Source organism: Cervus canadensis, chromosome 31 (genome assembly GCF_019320065.1).
Source record: "Cervus canadensis isolate Bull #8, Minnesota chromosome 31, ASM1932006v1, whole genome shotgun sequence".
In the NCBI taxonomy this organism is placed as follows: Eukaryota; Metazoa; Chordata; class Mammalia; order Artiodactyla; family Cervidae; genus Cervus; species Cervus canadensis.
The window spans coordinates 33,695,264-33,717,635 of NC_057416.1; the positions used below are offsets into that span (position 1 = coordinate 33,695,264).

Genomic DNA, 22,372 nt, shown 5'->3' on the forward strand with positions numbered 1-22,372 from the left:
TGCTGGGATCCTCCCCACCAAGAACCCATTGACCACTCTCATCATGAGAAGCTCAGCAAACAAACATCCACTGGTGGTCCTTCTACTAAACGTCTGGACAGGAACCCTAAAAATTATCAAGGTCATCAAAAACAATGAAAGTCAGGGACTTCCCTGGTGGTCCAGTGGCTAAGATTCCTTGCTCCCAATGCAAGGGGCCCAGGTTCCATTCCTGGTCAGTGAACCGGATCCCACACGTCACAACTAAGACCCAGCACAGCCAAACAAACACATAATTAAAAAAAAAAAAAAAGCCAGAGACACTATCACATCTACAAGAGCCGAAGGACACTGCATGACTAGGTGTAACGTGGAATCCTGGAAAGGATCCTAGAGCTGGAACAGCACATGAGGTTAAAAACTAAGGAAATCTGAAAAAAAGAATGGACTTCATACTTTATAATGCACAGCATAAAATAATGATAATGCATCAGTCTTAGCTGCTGCAAAGGTATCATAGTAACTCAAGACGTTAATAGCAGGGGAGGTGGGGTCACGGTACACAACAACATTGCATACTCCATTTGCCACTTTCCTGTAAATCTAAAACCATGTTAGAATAAAAATTATGTTAAACTACACACGGCAGCACTATTTACAGTAGCCAAGACAAGGAAGCAAGCTAAATGTCTACCAATGGAGGAAGGGATCAAGAAGACGTGGTACATATACACAATGGAACATTGTGTGTGCTGAGGTCAGTCATTCAGTCGTGTCCGACTCTTTGAGGCCCCATAGACTGTTGCCCACCAGACTCCTCTGTCCATGGGATTTTCCAGGCAAGAGTACTGGAGTGGGTTTTCCTACTCCAGGGGATCTTCCTGAACCAGGGACTGAACCCACATCTCTCGCATCTCCTGTGTTGGGAGGTGGGCTCTTTTCCACTGGGCCACCTGGGAAGACCATACAATGGAGTATCACTCAGCCATAAAAGGAAAGAAATAGTGCCCTCTGCAGAGACATGCATCGACCTAGAACCTGTCATAGAGAGTGAGGTAAGTCAGAAAGAGAGACACAAATACCATGGAATATCACTTAAATGTGGGATCTAGAAAGCTGGTACCGATGAACTTATTGACAAAGCAGAAGCAGAGACACAGGCGTAGAGAACAAACACACGGACACCAAGGAGGGGAAGGGGGTGGGATGAGTTGGGAGATTGGGATTGACATCGACACACCGTTGATACGGTCTATAAAACAGATAACTAATGAGGACCTACGGTACAGAGCAGGGGACTCCACCCGGGGCTCTGCGGTGACCTAAACGGGAGGAAATCCAAAAAAGAGGAGATATATGTTCACGTATAGCTGACTCACTCTCGGACAGAATAAACTAACACAACACCGGAAAGCAGCTACTCCAGTAATAATTAATTTAAAAAATAAACAAGCAAATAAAATATACACACCCACAAGGCAATATACACGTCAAAGAACATATACAAATGAAAAAAAAGTCAACCCTAATAAAACAGTTTCCAGTGTGGATGCAGGGCAAGTGGGCATAAGAAGTGTGGGTAAAAGGAAAGAGGACGCCTAGCCTTCTCAGAGTAAGAGGGGGAACTAAATTCTGGACTCTGGACGAGCGCCTGGGTAAAGCGATGTAGCTAAGATTATCCCTACAAGGCAGCTTCTGACCCTGAGAACACCAGAAGCTGTCTTTCTACCTCGGGGCAGATCTGTCTGCTCTGAAGATGAGCCACGTGAACTCACTCCACCAGTATGAAATGGGGGATTTAGCAGGTGGGCCACACGGGAGCATGAAAGTTTCCACGAAGTGGAAGAAGAAGCTGCTGCTTTAAAGCAAGGGACAGAATCCCACAGAATCCCCCAGGTTAAACTCGGGGGCTGCTTTAGGGCCCAGGGAGACTGGGGAGGAAGATGAGAGATATCATCGAAGGCCAAACCTGGAGGGGTTTCGTTTCCAGAAGGGACACGTACTACCGGTAAGTCGGTAGCTACAAGGAATTCATGAAGACAGGGGTCAAGTCAGATTTCTGGAACTGGAAGATGGGGAAACACATCTAGGGAAGGTCGAGGTTTGAGACTGCAAGGCCAGCACAGGATGAGGAGGGTTTGCAGCAGAGACAGAAAGGAGTCCTGCTCTATTTTTCCTATTTTCTCAGTGAAATCTACCACTTGGCAGCTGCCTGTAGGTTTTTCAAAGTGAGGGCAGGGCTGTTTCTATATCTGCATCAGTGGAGTGTGTGGACAGGAGAGGTTTCCCAGCAGCTGGCATCGTGGAGGCACAGACCTCCCCAGAGGCCAGGGACCCTGAAGGATGGGGCGGCAAGCAAGGAGCTGCAGACAGGAGGGGGCAGTTTGAAGGCGGCAGGGGTCCTGTCTGAGTTGGTGGAGTTATGACTTTGTAACAGCGATCCTCGGGCGGGGGGGGGGATATTTGGGGATGGATAATTCCCTCCCACAAAGTTAGATGGAATTCAAAGTTACAAAAATGCCACTCAAAATTAAAGCATCTTAGTAAAAGCCTAAATAAAGTAACAAAGACTCAAGTCATGGGTGATGCCCTCAGCACCTTCTCCAAGCATCAGAAGAAACGTGGGCAAAACGCATGCCTTAGAGCAAGGCTCCAATCCACTCCCTCAGATCATCAACCTTTAAGAATCCCCTGTCTGCTAATAATATCTTCTTTAAAAACTGGCAAGTCCAGGAACTTTCCTGGTGGTCCAGTGGTTAAGAATCTGCCTTGCAATGCAGGGGACATGGGTTTGATCCTTGGCTGGGGAACTAAGACCTCACAGGCTGCAGAGCAGCTGAGCCCACGAAATGCAACTAGAAAGACAGTCTGTGAGCCCAAACAAAAGACCCTGAAAGACATAACTAAGACCCAATGCAGTCAAATTAATAATATGTTAAGTAAATAAATATTTCTAAAAATCCACAAGCCCGGATGGTTCAGTGACTTGGAAGTCAGAGATTCAGATGCTTTCAAGAAAATGCCGAGAATGGGAAAACTGAAAGAAAACGTGTCACTGTCAACAGCCAGTCAGGAGGAGCCAGGATCCGAAAAGTAACTGACATTCGCTTCACGCACCGAGGGTACAGGGAGAACATCTTCCTGCAGCTACCAGAGTTTTATCACGGCTGCCAAGGAGTCATCAGTCAATTCAGTCAGGTGTTTTCTTTACAAGTGGTGATATCATACCATGAGACTCTAAGCCACAACTAAAACAGACGACACATGTCGGCTCTTAGCATGCATTTGTGGAAAGTAAATAAGAGAAAAAATTAAATTGCAGCAACATGGGTGTACCTAGAGATTGTCAGACTGAGAGAAATGGGCCAAAGACAAGTATCAGATGAAACTGTTTACATGTGGGAATCTTAAAAAGGTGGTACCAATGAACTTATTTACAAAACGGAAATAGAGTCACAGATGTAGACCACAAACTTATGGTCACGGAGGGGCAGTGCAGGAGGGGGAAGTGGGGAGTGGGGAGAAATGAGGAGTTTGGGCTTGACACATGTACACTGCTATGTATAAAGTAGATAATAAGGACCGACTATTCAGCACAGGGAACTCTACTCAATACTCTGCAGTGGCCTATCGGGGAAGAGAATCATAAAAAGAGTGAATACATGTATATGCGGGCTTCCCTGGTGACTCAGATGGTAAAGAATCCACCTACAATGCAGGAGACCTGGATTCAATCCCTTTGGTCAGGAAGATCCCCTGAAGGAGCGCATGGCAGCCCACTTCATGCACAGAGGAGCCTGGTGGACTGCAGTCCACGGGGTGTCAGAGTCGGATACGACTAAGCGACTACGCACTACAAAGCACATATGTACCTGTGTCAATATAACTGATAAACTCTGCTGTATGCCCGAAACGAATACAACTCTATAAATCAACTATACTCCAATAAAAAACATTTTTAATTAAGTTGCTTTGATATGCATAGATCACGTCAAAGAAAATCAGTCACCTCTGATTCTTCTGAGATGGAGAGTTGGGGAGTTGAGAGATGGGAATAAGTGTAAGAATCTTCATATTATATACCCCTTCCACATTTTGAAAAATTTGAGCCCTATAAATGTGTCCCTTTCTTCCAAAAAAATGAATAGCATGTTAAAAATAAAGATTAAATATTAATACGTTTATCCCCCGCTATTTTCCTCAAAGACTTTAAGAAGTCATATCAAAACAACATCCACCTCTAATGCAAAAGGATGAAACAAATAATTGAGAGGTACAGATTTAAAATAAAACAGGGAAAAGAGCAGAATAGCACACGGGGTAAAGTGAGTGCAAGAAAGGCTCTCACAGAATCCTGTTGCTGGACATGGTCTTGAATTTGGTGGATAAAGCAAACCATGAAACAAGATCAGAGTCAGGGGGCAGGTGACGAAGCAGCCTCTCAAGCAGAAGAACAAGGGAGAGCAAAGAGAAATGTCTCTCAAACATCCATCTTTAGAAGATGCTGAAAAAAAAGAAGATGCTGAACCCAGGGCAGATCCCTAACATCTGCCTGCAGACAGAGAGCCGCCCCTCTGGGACAGCTCCCAGACCCCTGAGTGTGGAGTGGGTGGGCTGCTCACCACCCAGGGGGCCCAGAGCTCAGAGCCTGGGAGACATAATGGGGGGCTGAAAAGGCAGAGCCGGGGAGGGGGCACCCTACACCACTCAGAACACAGGCTCCAAACTCCAACTAAGAACAAGATGATGGAGGAGTAGGTGGACGTGGAGTACATCTCTCTCCACGAATACATCAGGAATACACACCTTCAGACACAGAACGGCATGCAGGACACCAGCTGAGGACAGACAGGGGTACCAAACTCCAACTAGACCGTCTCTGGGCTTGACCAATTAAGTCAGAGGAGTTGGAGAAAACATTCTCGGTTAATAGCATTTTATTGCTTTGTCTCTTAGACAACACACGGTGGCTTCAGTTTTCCATGCTGCCCGGAAATGAAGGAGGCATCCAGTTCACAGTGGCCCCCGGGCACTTGACTTCCGGAGTGGTCCCTTATTCGTCTATTCGCCCAAAGCACTCCCTGGGGGATGTAGCCTTTCTTCTCTTCCTCTTCTCCCTCCCACCTCCACCCCCAACAAACCCACAGCAGGCTCTAACCACCACGTCCTCTCCAGCATCACACTCACGTCGTGCACAGAAGCGATGCTGTATGTTCACCAGACAGGCTTCACTTTCCTCCTGGGTACCCAGCTAAACCACCTTGCCCAGCCTCACATGCAGACAGAAGAAAAGACAAGACTGAACTCTGGTCAGTAGAAGATGAGTGGGAATGGCATTGTCACCTGCAGGCCTGGCCCCTAAAATGTCCTGTAGAGTCACCCACATTGTCTATTGTTTCCCCAGATGCCAGCTGGACTTGGATACTCCGAGCAACTATCTGTCTTCTTTGTCAGGAGCCAAGATGGTGGAACTTCAGTCAACCTTAGTCCTAAATAATTGCATGGTACAGAACGCCCTCTTCTAACCCACAATGGGCCACAATATGGGCAACAATAACATTTATTTCTAAGATGCTGAGATTTTTGTGACTGCATTTTAGCCTACCTTGCCTAAGATAGAAATGGGGGTTCACCCTTATTTTGGGGGGGGTGGTTAGCCCTTACAAAAAAAAATATTTGGCACTGGCTTAGCAGGTGGAGAGGGGACAGATAGAGCAGATCCAGGTCATTCATGACAAAACATTGGCAAAGTTACTGCCTACAACACCCTGGAGCACAGACCTGCCTTTGGAGCTTATGATACAAGAACTGGATGGTTCTGCACTCAGAGGTGGTTAAGATTCTAAAAGAACTAGAAGAGGAAGCAAAAAAGAGATTGCCTGGTTAGATGTTACCTTGTCAGATGAACAGGTAATGTCTACTTGTCTGTTATTGATGTTTGGGCATTTTTTTTTTTTAATAAAAGAATCAACTACAAGAACTATTAATATGATGTGTCACTGATACACTAGCAAATAGAAATCAACTAAATATAGCTATTCCAGAAATTTGAGACCTAGAGAGTTGGAAAAGTCATTTGTTAATTGCTTCTAGTCACTTCAAAGTGAGAAATGTCATTTTTTTCTACTTTTTTTAAAAATTGAAGCATAGTTGCTTTACAACATTTTATTAATTTCAGGTGTGCAACACAATGATCTCAAATTTTTATAGATCATACTCTATTTATAGCTATTACAAAACATAGGCTATGTTCCCTGTGCTGAATAATATGTCCTCATAGCTTACTCTCTTCTTTTTACGTGCAGCTTATTTTTTTTATTTATGTATTTATTTTGGCTGTGCTGAGACCTCACCGCTATGCATGGGGCTTCTCTAGTTGCAGTGAATGGGGGCTCCTCTCTAGTTGTGGCGCACAGGTTCCTGACTGCAGGGACTGCTTCTGTCGTGGAGCACAGGCTATAGGGCACCCAGGCTCAGGAGCTGTGCCACAGGAGCTTGGTTGCCCTGCGGCAGGCAGAATCTTCCCGGACCTGCAATCAAACCTGTGTCCCCTGGCAGATTCTTAACCACTAGAGCACCAGGGAAGTCCACTTATTTATTTTATACAGAGTAGTTAGTACATCTTAATCTCCTACCCCTATCATGCCCTTCCCTCTTCCCTCTCTGTCATTTTAAAAGACAGTGTGTGTTGGGAGACTCTGTGAGATTTCTCAGCTACACGTGGTGACTCAGGCCTGTGGCAAAAATCAGATTAAGGATGTAGTCTTTCCACCCACTTTCAGATAACCTCAGGGTAGCCACCATTAAACTGAAAAATAGAGGCACAGAGGTGAGGAAGCAATAAAATAAGCAGCCTTGAAATTTCGTCTAGGAAACATCGTATGGTTATGGCATGCAGAGCTTTCTGAAAGGAAACAAATCAGAAGCCTTCTGTATCACTGAGAGAATTGTATTACCAAAGCCATTATGATCTTGAATTAGAAAAGCTTTGAATGATCTCCAGGCCTTAAATCAATCTCAGGCAGGAAGTGGGCTGTGAATGCTGGCGGTCCCCAAGGAGGATGTAGGATCCAGGATTCATCTCATGTGTAACAAGGAGGACAGTGGATGGACAGGGAAGTGCTCTAGGGGCAGAGCCAGGGGTCACTGGGGAAAATGAGCAAGAAACTCCCTCCCAGAGGGGAATATCGGAGTCTATTTGGGCAACTTTCCCCACTCCCTGAAAAGAGAAACTTCCCAATGTCTGCACTGCAGGACGCCAACTCTGCTGTGAACTAGTGGTTACTCTTTGCCTTCTTTTCTTCCTTTTTCTGATGGAAAATGTTCTGCTGCCTTCACCACTCCCAAGAGGAGAAGAGGTGAAGTTTCTCTTCTGGCCATAGGTTGTCGAACCAACAGGATTCACATCACAGCTGATAGGGAGACCCAACCCGTTCCTGGAGATCCTGAAACCTGAGCTGTCAGCAGTGACTGGGTAGCAGCTGGGGCTTGTTGCCATGGAGAGGAGATGCATGTTCTCCACCTGCCACGGGAAGAATGTGATGGTGACCAGAGGGGTTGACATGGCAAAGATGACCCTAGGTATTTGCTGCACCCATTTTACTTCCTTGCATGTTTAAAGAGCACTTCCCAACTTCCTCAGAGGTTAAATGGGATCATGTAACTGAGTTCTAGCCAGTGGAGTGTGGCCTGGCTTCTAAAGTCCATTGAGCGATGTCATATGCTCTCAGCAAGTGAAAACTCATCAACCACCCACTCTAAACCAATGAGCATTAAGCACAGCATCTGATAACTGCTCTTGGTCAGTGTCTGTGTCTGTCTTCTGGACTCGAGTGTGTTCCTTTGCCTTGTATTGTTTATTTCACTGTAGCTTCTCTATTAAGCATTCATTTTATGTGCCCATGAACCGTTTTGGCCAATAATAACCAGGTAGAATGACCAGGCCTGCTGGAAAAGACAATAGAAAAACCTAAGAACGGTTACAAATTTCACAAAAGCTCAAGAGAGTTCCCTGAAATGATCAAGAAACCAACTTTGGAGAGTATCAGGCAACCAAGGACATGATGAAAGGTAGTTAAGAGCTGCTTTAGCCCCAGCAGATGCACCGATAATTGTATTATTAATAGTAAAAGCATCTGGGATAAATTAAGCATGTCATGACTCCAAGAGACCTGAAGAGAAAACAGAGGTTCTCAACGCACAGTAACACAGGAGGCAGCTCCACAGAAACAAGAGAGAAGGATCTCTTGTTATCCTCCCCGCGTTGGTCCTCACATCTCCCAGAGCACACCACCGGCATCACCAGGAGAGGTGTGAGTGGTGTGAGGGTACAGGGAGCCCTGCTGATATTCAAGGTAGCCTGGTACCTGGCAGGTCCAATGGGATGCAGAAACACAATACACTATTGCTCCACAAATCTCACACATGGGTCAGGAGTTCTCCAGTCTGCACGCTCACTCAGGCAATTAGCCCAAAGAAGAAGCAAAGTGGAGATGAAGGGGTGAGGGACAAAGAGTGAGGAAGTAATAGAGACGCTGTGCTGTGATAAGTCACTTCAGTGGTGTCCGACTCTTTGTGACCCCACGGGCTGTAGCCCGCCAGCCTCCTCTGTCCATGTGATTGTCCAGGCGAGAATACTGGAGTGGGCTGCCATGCCCTCCTCTAGGGTAGCCTCCTGATCCAGGGACCAAACCCACGTCTCTCATGCCTCCTGCATTGGCAGGTGGGTTCTTTACCACTGATCCACCGGGGAGGCCCCGAACAGAGGCACTGGTAGCACCAAGAGCTAAAGACATGGGTCAGCACTTATCAGGGACCTCCTGCGTACCCTCTTGGCTCTACCCACAAAACACTTATGCCCCATCTCCTGTCTGACCCAGAGAGACAAGGAGAGTGCCCTTTGGCTATTCCCCACTTTAGACAGAAGCTAGGGAAGGCCAGAGCTGTGTTGGAAGGCCATCAAAACAAGTGAAACCCAGCAATCTTGTCAGTATGCCCCAGCACCTGCTGCTACGGACCAGAGAAATACCAGATTCTGACTTTCCTGGGTGAGCTAATGGGGTGCCCTTGCCAGAACCCACATTACTATGAGATTCAGAGATGCTTGAAGACTTACCCATCAGTTTGGAGAATCGTCTTTCCTGTAACTATGGAACTGTCACCTCTACCTTGAAGGTTGCTCCGAGTACGGAGTGACTACCAGTCTATAGCGTCGCCTCTTCTGGTGTAGCCGTCAAGGCTTCTGTGAAACCTGCCCCACCTTCCTCCACCAGTCCCAGCCCAGCCTCTTCATCAACCTCTAAGCGCCAGTGAGCAACAACCATCGGCCAAGTGTGGAAATATTAATAAATCAGAAACACAAGGCATGACTGCAGTGCGTCCTCAGGAGGCTCACCGTCTTGTTTGGAGGTGCCTCTGAGACACAGATTTCACAAAGAATGATTAATTACACAGCTAGGAAAACAACACAAGGGGTATTAGGGTTCACAGAACAGACACGCACTCCGGGCTGGCACTGTGATGACTGACTTCCTTGGGTCTGCCTAACAAGAGTTTTCTCTTTCCTTCTAGATCCGATCATACATCTTCTTCCTTTAGTTTTACTCCAAGAAATAATCTTTCTGCCCTTTTGGCTTCAATTCTCATAGGGTTGGGATCCTCTTCTTCCTGTACCTAGAAAACCATGCCTTCTCTTGTGGCCCCAATAGGAAATAGTTTTTAACTTCTGTAACATTCAGGTATGTTCATCTGAAAGCTTTCTAGTTCCCCTCTCTGTCTGCATCTACTTGTTCTACTGATTCCAACTATTCAACCAGTGAGAAGAGACAGCATCTAATTATATTTTCTACCGAAACATTAACATGTTATTAATGCTTAGCAAATAAGAAAAGCAATAATGTCTTTATTGTTTCTTCTTTTTTCACTCCCAGAGTCCACATGCGAAAAGAGATCTTAAAAGTATAGCATGGAAATGCTTGGTCCATTAGACATATATTAGGTTGTTCTGTCCTCTTATACAAAGGTTCAGGCTTTTAAATGGGGCATGAAGCTATTAGCAATTACACGTCTGCTGTGTTTTTCTCTCCAACTTCAGTGGACTGGCACGCTAGGCTCTTGGCAAAACTTACATCAAGAACTGTTCTTTTCCCATCAATACATCTTGACCACCATAAACAAGCTATCATTCAGAAAGGCTCAGTTATTTTTTATGCTCTCAAAAACTTGAGAGCCTCAGAAGAGTCCAGGTTCCCCTTTCCTTACCTCTTGATCCTACCCTACCTGAAGGTGCTGCCAGCCTCCCTAGCAAAAATCTTTTGGTCCAGTCAGGCTGGTCTCCTTAGTGCTCCTTGGAGATTCCAAGGCCCCTTATTCCAGTAATCACTAAATTTAAACCATCCATCGTGCATGCATGCTCAGCCGTGTCCTACTCCTTGCAATTCCACGGACTGTGACCCACCAGGCTCCTCTGTTCATACAATTTTCCAGGCAAGAATACTGGAGTGGGTTGCTATTTCCTACTCCAATCCATTGAAGCCTTGGTAATTCGTGTCATCCCCCACAAATCTCTCTTGACCATAATAGATCTTGGTGATGACTCACCCTTTTGAATTTGGAATTTGCGAAGATCCAAAAATTTCACAGCACCACATAGCATATGTATCACAAAGCCAAATGGACAGAAGAACGGACACTTCGTTTATATTAAATTAGATCAGCCTTTCCTTAGGAGCAGAATCTACAGGTTCTGTTCTTGGTATCACACATACAGGTACCACACCAAAGTATTCATGGCTTTTCCTTCCAATGGAGTTTATGAGCTTCTTAGGGGCAGAGACTACTCCTGATGTAACCCAGAACCCCTGTGAGAGCAAACACTAACAATGCTGGGCATGCAGAAAATAACACAGTAGACTGTCACTGATTTGCCCCATAGAGGGCTGGGAATATGATCTGGTCAAACTGAGAGTAAAATCAAACTCAAGCAGAAAATCAGTGATAGAGTACTGACAGTAAATGTGACCATGTGGCCAATGTGAGTTTGGGGACTGTAACAAACATGACCCTACGGGGCCTTCCCGGAACAGACCCCGTCCAGGTCCTCTGCCTGCCTTTTGTCTGTAGAAAAATTTTAGTCAAAGAATAAATTTAATCAGAGAAGTGAGAAAATGCAGAGAGGAAAACAGTCAAGCAAGACAAAATAATATGTTAGCCATTAAACAAAGGCAAGGACCTTAGTTCTTCCTCAAGGGTATATATACGTTCTCAGTCATGTCCTTTGAGCTGTTTTGCAGACATTGAAACCCGCAGCAGGTGGAAGAAGGTAACTCTCTGCTGCCCACACAGAAGCAGATCCCAGACCAACTGGAAGCAGAAGGTTGATGATGCTGACTTGCCATTACTTCATCACCGACCAATCAGAAGAGTGTTCACAAGCTGACCATGCCCTACATCTTGAACACTGCAAGACTCCTCACTACCTGCTCTAGGGCAGACATATCATCTTGAGGGCATTAGCCCACTGTGGCCCCCTCTGCCTGGCAAAGCAATCAAGCTATTTCTTTCTGCTTCATCCCAAACTCCATCTCTGAGGTTTAATCCAGCACTGTGTATATACAGGCCAAATTCTGGCCACAAGACTCACAGAGACCCACTCTAGACGCAGTTCCAGCAGAGGGAGTGTGTGGAGGAGGGCGGGGGATGAAAGAAATCAGCAAATCTGTTCTCAGACAGCCTTGGGGATCATGTGATAGAGGTCATCCTCCTGGAGATGAAGAACAAAGGACATCTCCTAACCAGAGCCGCAAGGTGCGCTGGGTCCTAACTCAGCCTTCTCTGCGGCCCCTGCAGCTTTGCAGCTGCTGTTTCCCCTGAAGGAAGGGTCCATGTCTGCCTGGAGGCAGGGCATGAACCGTCGATCAGAGGTCCCATTCCTGGTTGTCTGGGATGCATTGTTCTGAAGATGTGTGACTCTGCTAACTGAACGTCTATTGTAATTGTTTTCACTTCTTCCTCCCACCTGTGCTAAAATGAAGTGAAGTCGCTTAGTCATGTCCAACTCTTTGCAACCCCATGGACTGTAGCCTATGAGGTTCCTCCATCCATGGAATTCTCCAGGCAAGAGTACTGGAGCGGACTGCCATTTCCTTCTCCAGGGGATCTTCACGACCCAGGGATGGAACCCAGGTCTCCAGCATTTCGAGCAGACAACTTTACCGGCTAAGCCACCAGGGAAGCTCACCTGTACTACTTGCAACAAATCCTAACACATCTTCTGAACCATTGGATTGGGCCATAGACAGTACAGTGTGGTGAGAGGAAAAGCGGAGTTCAAATAACTAAGTCTGTAACTGAGCAGCTAAGTTTTTTTTTCCTTTAAAAAGAAGTGATGTTTTTGATTTTCTGACATTACCTTTCTAGCTCAGTTAATAAGGAAGGAGTGCCTGGACAGGGTCACCAGATTATTTTTGTAAACAAAAGCTCAGTGAATGGCTCTGATGGGCAGACACTGTTCCAGGAATTATGGAAGAGCAGATGAATAAACTCTGTTTCTGGTCATAAGAATCTAGTAGTGAAAGTCGCTCAGTCATGTCCGACTCTTTCCGACCCCACAGACTATATACAGTCCGTGGAATACTCCAGGCCAGAATATTGGAGTGGGTAGCCTTTCCCTTCTCCAGGAGATCTTCTGAACCCGGGGATCAAACCCAGGTCTCCCACATTGCAGGCAGATTCTTTACCAGCTGAGCCACAAGGGAAGCCCAAGAATATTGGAGTGGGTAGCCTATCCCTTCTCCATCGGATCTTCCCAACCCAGGAATCGAACCGGGGTCTCCTGCATTGCCGGCGGATTCTTTACCAACTGAGCTACCAAGAAGCTCCTTATTAGAATCTAGTAAGATGATTAAAAAGGGAACCCAAAAGGTCTAATAAAGAGAGAACATAATGGGCTATGGAATTTCAGAGCAGGGACGAATACCCTGTTTCCTTCAGTGGGGAAATGGAATTAATAAAAAACCATATGTGTTTGCAGAGCAATATCTACCAAATTTAGAAATTCTTCATTTCAAAAGATGGCTACCTTCCACTTTAGATCACCCTTCTGTGGTTCACATTTTCTTCTTCTTCCACTTGATTGCCTACTGAATATGCTGACTTTTTTTTTTTTTTTTTTTTGCAGAGGCTGATTTTTTAAAGTTTTCTCTGAAGAGCAAGTTTTCTTTGCCATCGTCCAAACATTGCTGCCACAGAGTAGATAATGAGAAACAATGTAATTTTGCATGTTGGGCACACGTTATAGCTGCCAAAGAACATTTGCGCAAATAACCATTTCAAGGGCTCTCATCTGGTCACCACAAAACCCCAAGGAGCACACAGGGGCCAAGGAACGGGTCCCGGGGTGTGCGCGTGTGTGTGCGATTATTATTGTTTTCCCTGTGCTCGGAGGAATCTGAGACTCAGAGGAATGTGGTGAGTGACAGTGACAACTGGCATTTGTCAGATGAGACAGACAAAAAGAAAACTGCTGGCTAAGCCCTCCATCTAAAATTACTTACAAATTATCGCCCTTGAAAACTCGTGTTCTCACTGGTGTGTGTTCTCTTGCAAAGCTACAGGCCCTGGGCAGCATCTGGGGGGCCAGGGGCCCCTTTTCTCCACGTGTGCCCCCCATTCCCTCCTCAGAAACGGGTCGACCTCTCTCCTCTCATCCTCTCTTCCCAATAAAGGATCAAGAAGCAGCCTTTTGAGCTCCCACCCTAAAAAGTCAAAGCCACTGAGTTATGTCCTTCAAGAATGTTTGGACTTTAAAACTTGGTTATCACCCCGCGAGGGAAGTCTTTCTGTTGATAAACGCTTTGGGAGCAGCAGCCAGAAGGCGGAAGGAATCCGGTGCTGGACCACTCCTGCTGCCATTTTCCCTCCAGTGATGGAGAAAGGGCCTTTGGGCTTTCCTTCAAGCATCAGCGAAGGATAGAGAAGCTGGCACTAATGCATCCCTGGAAGGAACTCGAGATGAGCAGTGACGGATTCAACAAGCAGAGGAAGCCCACTGGGTTCCCGGGGGTGCCGAGGTCCAAAGGGAAAAGCAGAACCTGGGAAACCGCCAGAGGCTTGAAAACGCCGTCCTTAGCCCTCTCTGCAACCCCACGCGTGCACCTCTGTCCTGACCTGATCTCAGACTGTGTGCTCAAGCCCCGTGGTTCTTCAGATCCGCCCCAAGTCCGGAGGCAGAACCCTCAGGCCCCACGACCTTGACTGAGGCTGCTCTTTCCCCCGTCTGAACACCCCGGGTGGGAGAAGCTGTTCTTACCTCGTAGTGGGCCACGCGCTGAGACTCCGAGATCAGCTGCGCGCTGCACACTTTGCAGTAGCTGTCTGTGAACAGGTCCTGGTCGATGTCGGAGGACTTCATCAGGCTAGAAGAAAACCAACAGAAGAGAGGCGTGAATCCACTGCCATGGTGCTTAGGTAAGGACATTAAGGGTGCGAAGGAGCCAGGAGCCTGCTACCAGATCCAACAACGGTGACAGTGGGGGAGATCTCCCCAAACCTTTGGGGTGACCATGTCAGTCACCTTTAGAAAGTGTGTAGCAGACCATTTTCTCATAAATGTTCAACAGCTTGGCTGATATCTAAAAACCTGAAATCCAACTTTAGTTTTCTATGTATGACAAATCAGACTTGCGTCTACTGTATTGCTAAGAATTTATGTGAGAAGACATCTTCAAAAATAATTTATATTACCAAAATACTGTAAGCGCCCAATATAGCCAAGAGTAGGAAGTAGGTTAAATGAATTTTGATACATCGGCATGCTAGAATGCTATATACCTCCCAAATCCACACTCAGATCAAATATTTTCATAGAGTATTTAGTAAAGTAGGAAAACGTTTACCATTAACAGCAAAAGGTTTATAAATCAGTATGTACAGTATTATACTAATTTCTTTTAAAACATGTAGAGGTGTGCAGAAAAACATTCCAGGAAGTTTTAACAGAATGTTAGCAGCAGCTGTCTTTGGGAGATTATAGATAATGACATGATTTTCTTTCTTCTTAAATTTTCTGCAATGAATATGAATTACTTTTGTAGTACAAAGAAACAGGTTAGCTTTGTCAAGAGCCTTGTACAAACTTAGTCACTCAGTCATGTCTGACTGTTTGTGACCCCATGGACTGTAGCCAGTCAGGCTTCTCTGTCCATGGGGATTCTCCAGGCAAGAATGCTGGAGTGGGTTGCCATGTCCTCCTTTAAGGGATCTTCCCAACCCAGGGGTCGAACCCAGGTCTCTCGCATTGTGGGCAGATTCTTTACCATCTGAGCCACCAGGGAAGCCCCAAGGGGCTTCCAAGCAAAATCAAAGAGTTTTGAGTTCAAAACTATGCTTGGGGGCTTCCCAGGTGGCGCTAGTGGTAAAAAAAAAACCTGCCTGCCAATGCAGGTTAGAAGTAAAAGACATGGATTCGACCCCTGGGTCAGTCAGGAAGATCCCCTGGAGGAGGACACAGCAACCCACTCCTGTATTCTTGCCTGAAGAATCCCGTAGACAAGTAGCCTGGCAAGCTTCAGTCCTGGGGTCACAGAGTCAGACATGACTGAGCGACTTAGGATGCATGCATGCACAGCTATACTTAGACAATTTTAAAAAAATCAGACTAAACTATTGCCTTTTTTTGCAAGCCTATATCTTGTAAAGTGAGGAGCCCTCATGATTCCTACTGAGTCTTCTATATGTAAGGCAGAGGAAATTCATAAAGATTATTTCTACCCCTCCCCACCACAATTGAACCTGCAAAGGTAAACAAACATCCTCAAATTCCAAACTCTGAATTAAAATGCAGTCAGGGACTTCCCTGGAGGTCCAGTGGTTAAGGCTCTGAGCTTCCAATTCAGGGCACACAGGTTCGATCCCTGGTTAGGGAACTAAGATCCCACATACTGCACAGCATGCCAAATACAGTGCAGCCAAGGTTCTCAAGTTTGTGAAGGTGATCTGAGACAGAAGTGTATGACATGTCATGTCACCACCCTGGAAATACACACCTGCGCATCATGATGCTTTTCTCCAACCCAAAATTTCACTTCATCTTACCTCCTACCTGCCAGGCAAAGAGTAAGGACTGTGCCAGGTGCCAAGGCCAGAAAAGCCCAGATGGCAGGGTGGGGTGGGCCCCTGGAACTCAGCCTACACCAACACCCTCACTGTACATGTGAAACTGTCCAAAGCCACATCGCTGGTGCTTGGCACGGCCACAGACACCGCCCGGCTGCCATGGTTCCAATTCCCACTTTCCAGCTCCATCCCAGGTGGAGCACAGCTTGCCAGCTGCGTCATGCAGATGAGTCACTAAGCCCTGCAGGTCTCAGTTTTCTTCCTATAAAAATTGAGAAAATACTACTTTCCATGCCTCCTTGGAGAATTGCAGAGAATATCAAAAGAGGAGAAGGTAATATAAACTGCAGAAGTCCCTTTGTTTGAAAGGGATCACTATCCTATTTTTAGTGGCATACCAATGTTGGTAAGATATTGGGCAAGTCTTGATTAATGCAACAAATGGAAGATTGCCGTCCAATTGAAGACGTTTTTACAAAGCACCTAAATAATTGGGTCGCTGAGCTTCTCTGGTGGTCCACTGGTTAAAAATCCACCTGCCAGTGCAGGGAACACAGATTCGACCCCGATCCAGGAAGATTTCACGTGCCTCAGGGCAACTAAGGCCGTGAGCCATGAGCCCATGCTCTGCAACAAGAGACGCCGCCCATCGCCACAACTAGAGAAAGCCCATGTGCAGCCACAAAGACCCCGCACAGCCAGAAATAAATACATACATAAACAAAATGTTATAAATAAATACATTTTAAACAAATAAATAAACAGCTGTGTCTCAATAATAAAATATCTGCCTGAAACAAAAGACTGCCTGCCTCAACAACTGCAAAAGCCCTTTCTACTTTGACTTTGGCTGTCATGGCCCATGAGGACATTTGTATTAAGCAATTCAAAAGGACTCAGAGTTTCTGCTGCCAAGAGACAAGAGCACCTGTGGTTTCCAATGCCCCGAGTTCCGACAGTAATGCCAAGGAGTAAGGACAGGTGATTCTTGCACCTGAAATGGACCTGTTATTTCTGGAAGGATCATTCCGGGCAGACAGCCCGGTCAACCTGGAGTTCAGCACCTATAGTGCCTGGAGGCTCTCTACCTCACATGACAACCTGCCCTAGAGTCTGGCAGCATTAGTCTTCAGGCACTCTTTAGGTTGAATCAAAATCTGTCCCCTTGTACATTCCATTCATTGATTCTGTCCTTGGGAACAATACAGAATAGTTTTACTCCCCTTTCTCATGAGGTCCCCTCCTTCAAGCATTGGAGATAACTCTATTCTATCTATTCCCAACCCCTGTCCTCCTTTATCATCTTGGTCTGTATCTTTTTATGGACCATCTTCAATGGCAGTGCCAAGAACAGAATGAAACACTCCCGATATGTGGGCAGAGGATCACGAATCCAAATGACCCTCCAAAATATCTACTGTCATTTGCAATGGTCTGTATTCACAGCCTGGAATGCAAATGGAGAGGAGGCACTTTGATGATGTGAAAAATGTAGTACAACATTTTGAAATGTCAAATGGGAAAAGAAAACTTGGGAAGGTGTATTTTGAAGCCAAGCTCCTCTAAGCAGTTGTGTTTAAATATTATCGTGTTCACTGCTATTTCTAATAAAGAAGAGCACAAAAATAGATTCATGGGTGACCTGGTTAATAGGAATCTCCAGACTCACTGCATACTCCCTCCTCATTATACAACCGACTGCAGAAATCAAACAGAGTGAAAGGGTATTCAAGGTACATGGCGGACCAAGTGGGGCCCGTAGGAGTCTGAGTCTCGGTAAAGCAGCTGTGGAGCAGAAATAGCTTTAAAGGCAGAATATAAAGTGTGTATACTAAAAAAAAAAAAAAAAATTCAAAGGAAGAAGAGAATATCCTGGCTTTTTCCACTGGTTTATATAAGAATATTGACTTGAATTAATTCACATGCAGGAAAAGGACCATAAAGACACCACCCCCCCGAAATTGACAAGGCTTGGAATAAGTTAATTTAGAGCAGGAGACCATCAGGGAACAAGGGTCAGTCTAGTCTGTGCAGGAGGCCTTTTCTCCAAGACAAGAGAACTCTCTGTGTGTTGGTTACTTTAGATAAACAGAAGGTCTGATTTATGATTCAAAAAGTGGAATTCCCAAAGCGGAAGGCTGCCACTTGCTCCCCTTCTCCAGCTTGTTTAGAAGAGGATCTTAGCTTCCCTGGCCTTCAGAAGTATAGGAGAGCTGGGAAGAAAAGGCAGGAAGACTTGACGCTTTCCTTAGCCTTGTCCATGGTGCTGAATCATCTGATAGGGCTGCAACAGAGCTGGACCATTGATCACTTACTGACCAGTCCTACCGCCCAGAGCCAACACGTGGCGATCCCTGACTCTAAGAACATGCTGACTGCACTAAACTCTGAGGCACTGGGACATTGTGATGGAGGAGAAAAAAGGAAGGAAAGGAAGGAGAGAAGCAGTTTGATTTCCGAGACTTGAAACTGACCTGAACGAAAAGCTTTCTCAGTATTCCCCATCCTGGCACATTTCAAAGCAAACATTAAAGGTTTGAAGAACTTCAACTCTTTAGCACTCACAGAGGAAAGTGCTACCTGTATGTTAGGAAAATCAAGGCCCAGAGTAGAATTAAGAGGCAGTATTAGAACAGGAATGTGGTCAGATTCTTCTGTGCTAGCCCAGGTCTGGGCTATTTAAATGTGTAGCAGTGACAGTGGAAGGCACAGAGGTATAGCTCAGAATAATAATAATAATATAAAAGAAAATACAGAGGGGGAGGTTCTGTTTATTCAATAATGGTTTTGGGGGACTTCCCTGGTGGCCCAGTGGTTAAGAATCCCCCTTCCAACACAGGAGACTCAGATTTAATCCCTGGTTGGGGAATTAAAAGGTCTCACATGCTTGGGGTAATGAAGCCTGTGCACTGCAACTAGAGAGGCCACATGCTGCAACTAGTGATCACACAAGCTCTCGAGCCCACGGGCCACAACAAGGGAAGCCCAGAACCCACACACACAACTAGAGAAAGCCCACACACTGCAGCAAAGACACAGCGCAGCCCAAATTTAAAAGTAACCAAATAATGGTTACTGAGCATCTACCGTGCATCAGGATGACATCAGGATAAAACAAGGCACATTTCCTGTCTTCCAAATCTTTCTGAGCTATTTAATGAGAAGACAGATACCCACAAAATACCTAAGACACAGGCAGCAAGTATAATGGGCTGGTTAAAAAAAAAAGCGACAGGATTTAAAGAGATGAGAAGAATCTTAAAGAACTCTTCCAGTTCTATTAGAGTTGAACATTTGAGAATGGATAGGATTAGAGTGAAGAGAAATGGGTTCCAACTCAAGCTAATTCCAGGGGGAAAAAAAAATCTTGCTATTGGTTGGCATAAGAAGACACATACAAAGGGCACTGGCGGGGCTAATTCAGGATTATGCACCATAAGGGGAGGAGGCAGTACAATGAGAGAAGAGACGGGGACACCAAGCTGAAGGTCCAGATGGAAGGAGAGGCAGGTCCCAACACATTGCTCATGGTGCCAGGAATGGCCTTTTTCAGGATCTTCAATCAAAGGAGAAGGAAATGGCAACCCACTCCAGTACTCTTGCCTAGAGAATCCTATGGACAGAGGAGCCTGGTGGGCTGCTGTCCATAGGGTCGCATAGAGTCGGACTTGACTTAAGTGACTTAGCATGCCTGCATGCATTGGAGAAGGAAATGGCAACCCACTCCAGTGTTTTTGCCTGGAGAATCCCAGGGACGGAGGAGCCTGGTGGGCTGCCGTCTATGGGATCGCACAGCTTCAGACACGACTAAAGCGACTTAGCAGCAGCAGCAGCAATCAAAGGCAGATAATGAAACCTCCCTTTCTGCCTCTTCCTGCTCCTCAAGAGCAGATTTGAGGAACACAGGCTGAAAACCCAAAGAAACCTGAGGCTTGGTAGCCAAGACTGATATTCTTCATTCCGTTCCATTTCTAATAATGCTAAAATAGCTTCTGTCTCAAAAATCCCCAAACCCACGCAGGGCTCTTTAGAGGAAAACAAGACATTAGTTCAGACCCAGGTTTGGTCCCTCACCAACTAGGTCTGTGAGCAAGTTACATATCCTCCTTGAGCTCTGTTTTCCTCATTTGTGAAATGGGGTAAACATTCTCCCAGGGTTATTGTGATGACTGGAGAGGATGTAGATGGAAAACATCTAACAAAGACTGTGACATATGGCAGACACTCAAAAACAGATATTACCACCACTGTTACAAATGTTATTATTTTTGTATTATCGTTATTCTTATTTTCAGGAAAGAGGCTGTAAATATTGAAGCAGAGAAATAAATAGAACCACCTTCAAGAGTAAGGGGGAAGATAACACCGTTGGTGTGCTAAAATCATAGCCTTTATTGCCATCACAGGATTTCTGTTGTGTATTAATATCATCCACCAAAATGTCTTGTTTTCACTGAATTCCACCAGCAGCTGATACTGGGGCTGGATGCCTGTGAAGACCCCACACTTCATGAATGTTTCCAATCTCCTCTTGCTGTCAGTAGGCGCTGGCAGTGACAGATGGAGCATTTTGATAAGAAGTGCGTCCCACCCTCTCCCACCCTCTCCATTGCCCATTTGCACTTCCTGCTGTGACCTGCTCCCGGGGAGACATAAAGGAAGAACACACCACCCAAAGACTGGACATGACCAACTTTCTGCACACACAGCCACTCACTGGGGTGGCTCTGTGATAGCCAACAGCCATTATGATCCCCTGGGCGAAACCTCTGTGCCCCTGGCCCTTGGAGAGAGACGCCTTCAGCTCAGTGATCCCCACCTTCAGGTATCTCATCACAGATTTGGGCATTTTCAGTCCAAAACTCACCTGTAAGGTCTAACAACCTAATCTACTCCTTTACATACTCTCCTCCCTCACTAGTCCTTTAAAAAAATAGGATTTAACAGACTTCCATAGTAGTCCAGGGGCTAAGACTTCACTCTCCCAATGCAGGGGGCCCAGTTATAAACCCTGGTCAGGGAGCTAGATCCCACATGCCTCAACTAAAGATGAAGATGTCACAATTAAGACTCAGAACAGCCAAATAAGTTAATATTTAAAAAAAATAGGATTTAAGACTTATGGCAATTTCAACCAAAGAATCACTCTCGCCCTTAGGGGCAGATTTCTGCATTTCCCAGACTGCCAATCCACATGACTTTGTGAACTCATCAGTATCAGTTCAGTTCAATTCAATTGTTCAGTCATGTCCGACTCTTTGCGACCCCATGAACCGCAGCACACCAGGCCTCCTTGTCCATCACCAACTCCCAGAGTCCACCCAAACCCATGCCCATTGAGTCGGTGATGCCGTCCAACCATCTCATCCTCTGTCATCCCCTGCTCCTCCTGGCCTCAATCTTTCTCAGAATCAGGGTCTTTTCAAATGAGTCAGCTCTTCGCATCAGCTGGCCAAAGTGTTGTAGTTTCAGCTTCAACGTCAGTCCTTCCAACGAACACCCAGGACTTATCTCCTTTAGGACGGACTGGTTGGATCTCCTTGCAGTCCAAGGGACTCTCAAGAGTCTTCTCCAGCAGCACAGTTCAAAAGCATCAATTCTTCGGCGCTCAGCTTTCTTTATAGTCCAACTTTCGCATCCATACATGACTACTGGAAAAACCATAACCTTGACTAGACAGACCTTTGTTGGCAAAGTAATGTCTCTGCTTTTTAATATGCTGTCCAGGTTGGTCATCACTTTCCTTCCAAGGAGTAAGTGTCTTTTAATGTCATGGCTGCAATCACCATCTGCAGTGATTTTGGAGCCCAGAAAAAATAAAATCAGCCACTGTTTCCACTGTCTCCCATCTATTTGCCATGAAGTGATGGGACCAGATGCCATGATCTTAGTTTTCTCAATGTTGAGCTTTAAGCCATCAGTATCAGGGGTTGCATCTAAAATGACTCCTCACAGTGTTGGACCCTTGTGAAAGCTCTAGACCCAGAAGGAATAAAGATTTTTACTATGATAAGCATATTGGGGGAGGGGGGGCTCCTGAGTTGGGCTTAGTGCTAAGGGCCTTCCCACCTGACTTCATTCTTCCAAGAGGCAGGTAGAATCATCCTTCTCATTGACCAGTTGAGAACCTAAGGTGTAGGATGGAGTAAACAAGCCTGTAAGGGGCAGTCAGGTACCAAGGCCTGGCTGACTCTGTGTCCACCGGCTCAGCCCCATCCTGACTGCCTCCCCGTGGCAGAATTCAGCACAGTGAGCCCTTCAGTCTGTTGCCCTACTGCCC

The 22,372-nt window shown here is 45.9% G+C and overlaps 1 protein-coding gene across 2 annotated transcripts in view; it reads right to left on the reverse strand.

Annotated features, from left to right (window-relative positions):
* The window catches only part of ZMAT4 (zinc finger matrin-type 4), a 369,144-nt gene that overhangs the window by 278,743 nt on the left and 68,029 nt on the right, over positions 1 to 22,372 (reverse strand). For both annotated transcript variants that reach the window (XM_043454315.1, XM_043454317.1), the window contains exon 2: positions 14,288 to 14,393. In XM_043454315.1, coding sequence (XP_043310250.1) covers positions 14,288 to 14,389 — 102 coding nt within the window. In that variant the 5' untranslated portion in view covers positions 14,390 to 14,393. The remainder of the gene's footprint in view (positions 1 to 14,287; positions 14,394 to 22,372) is intronic.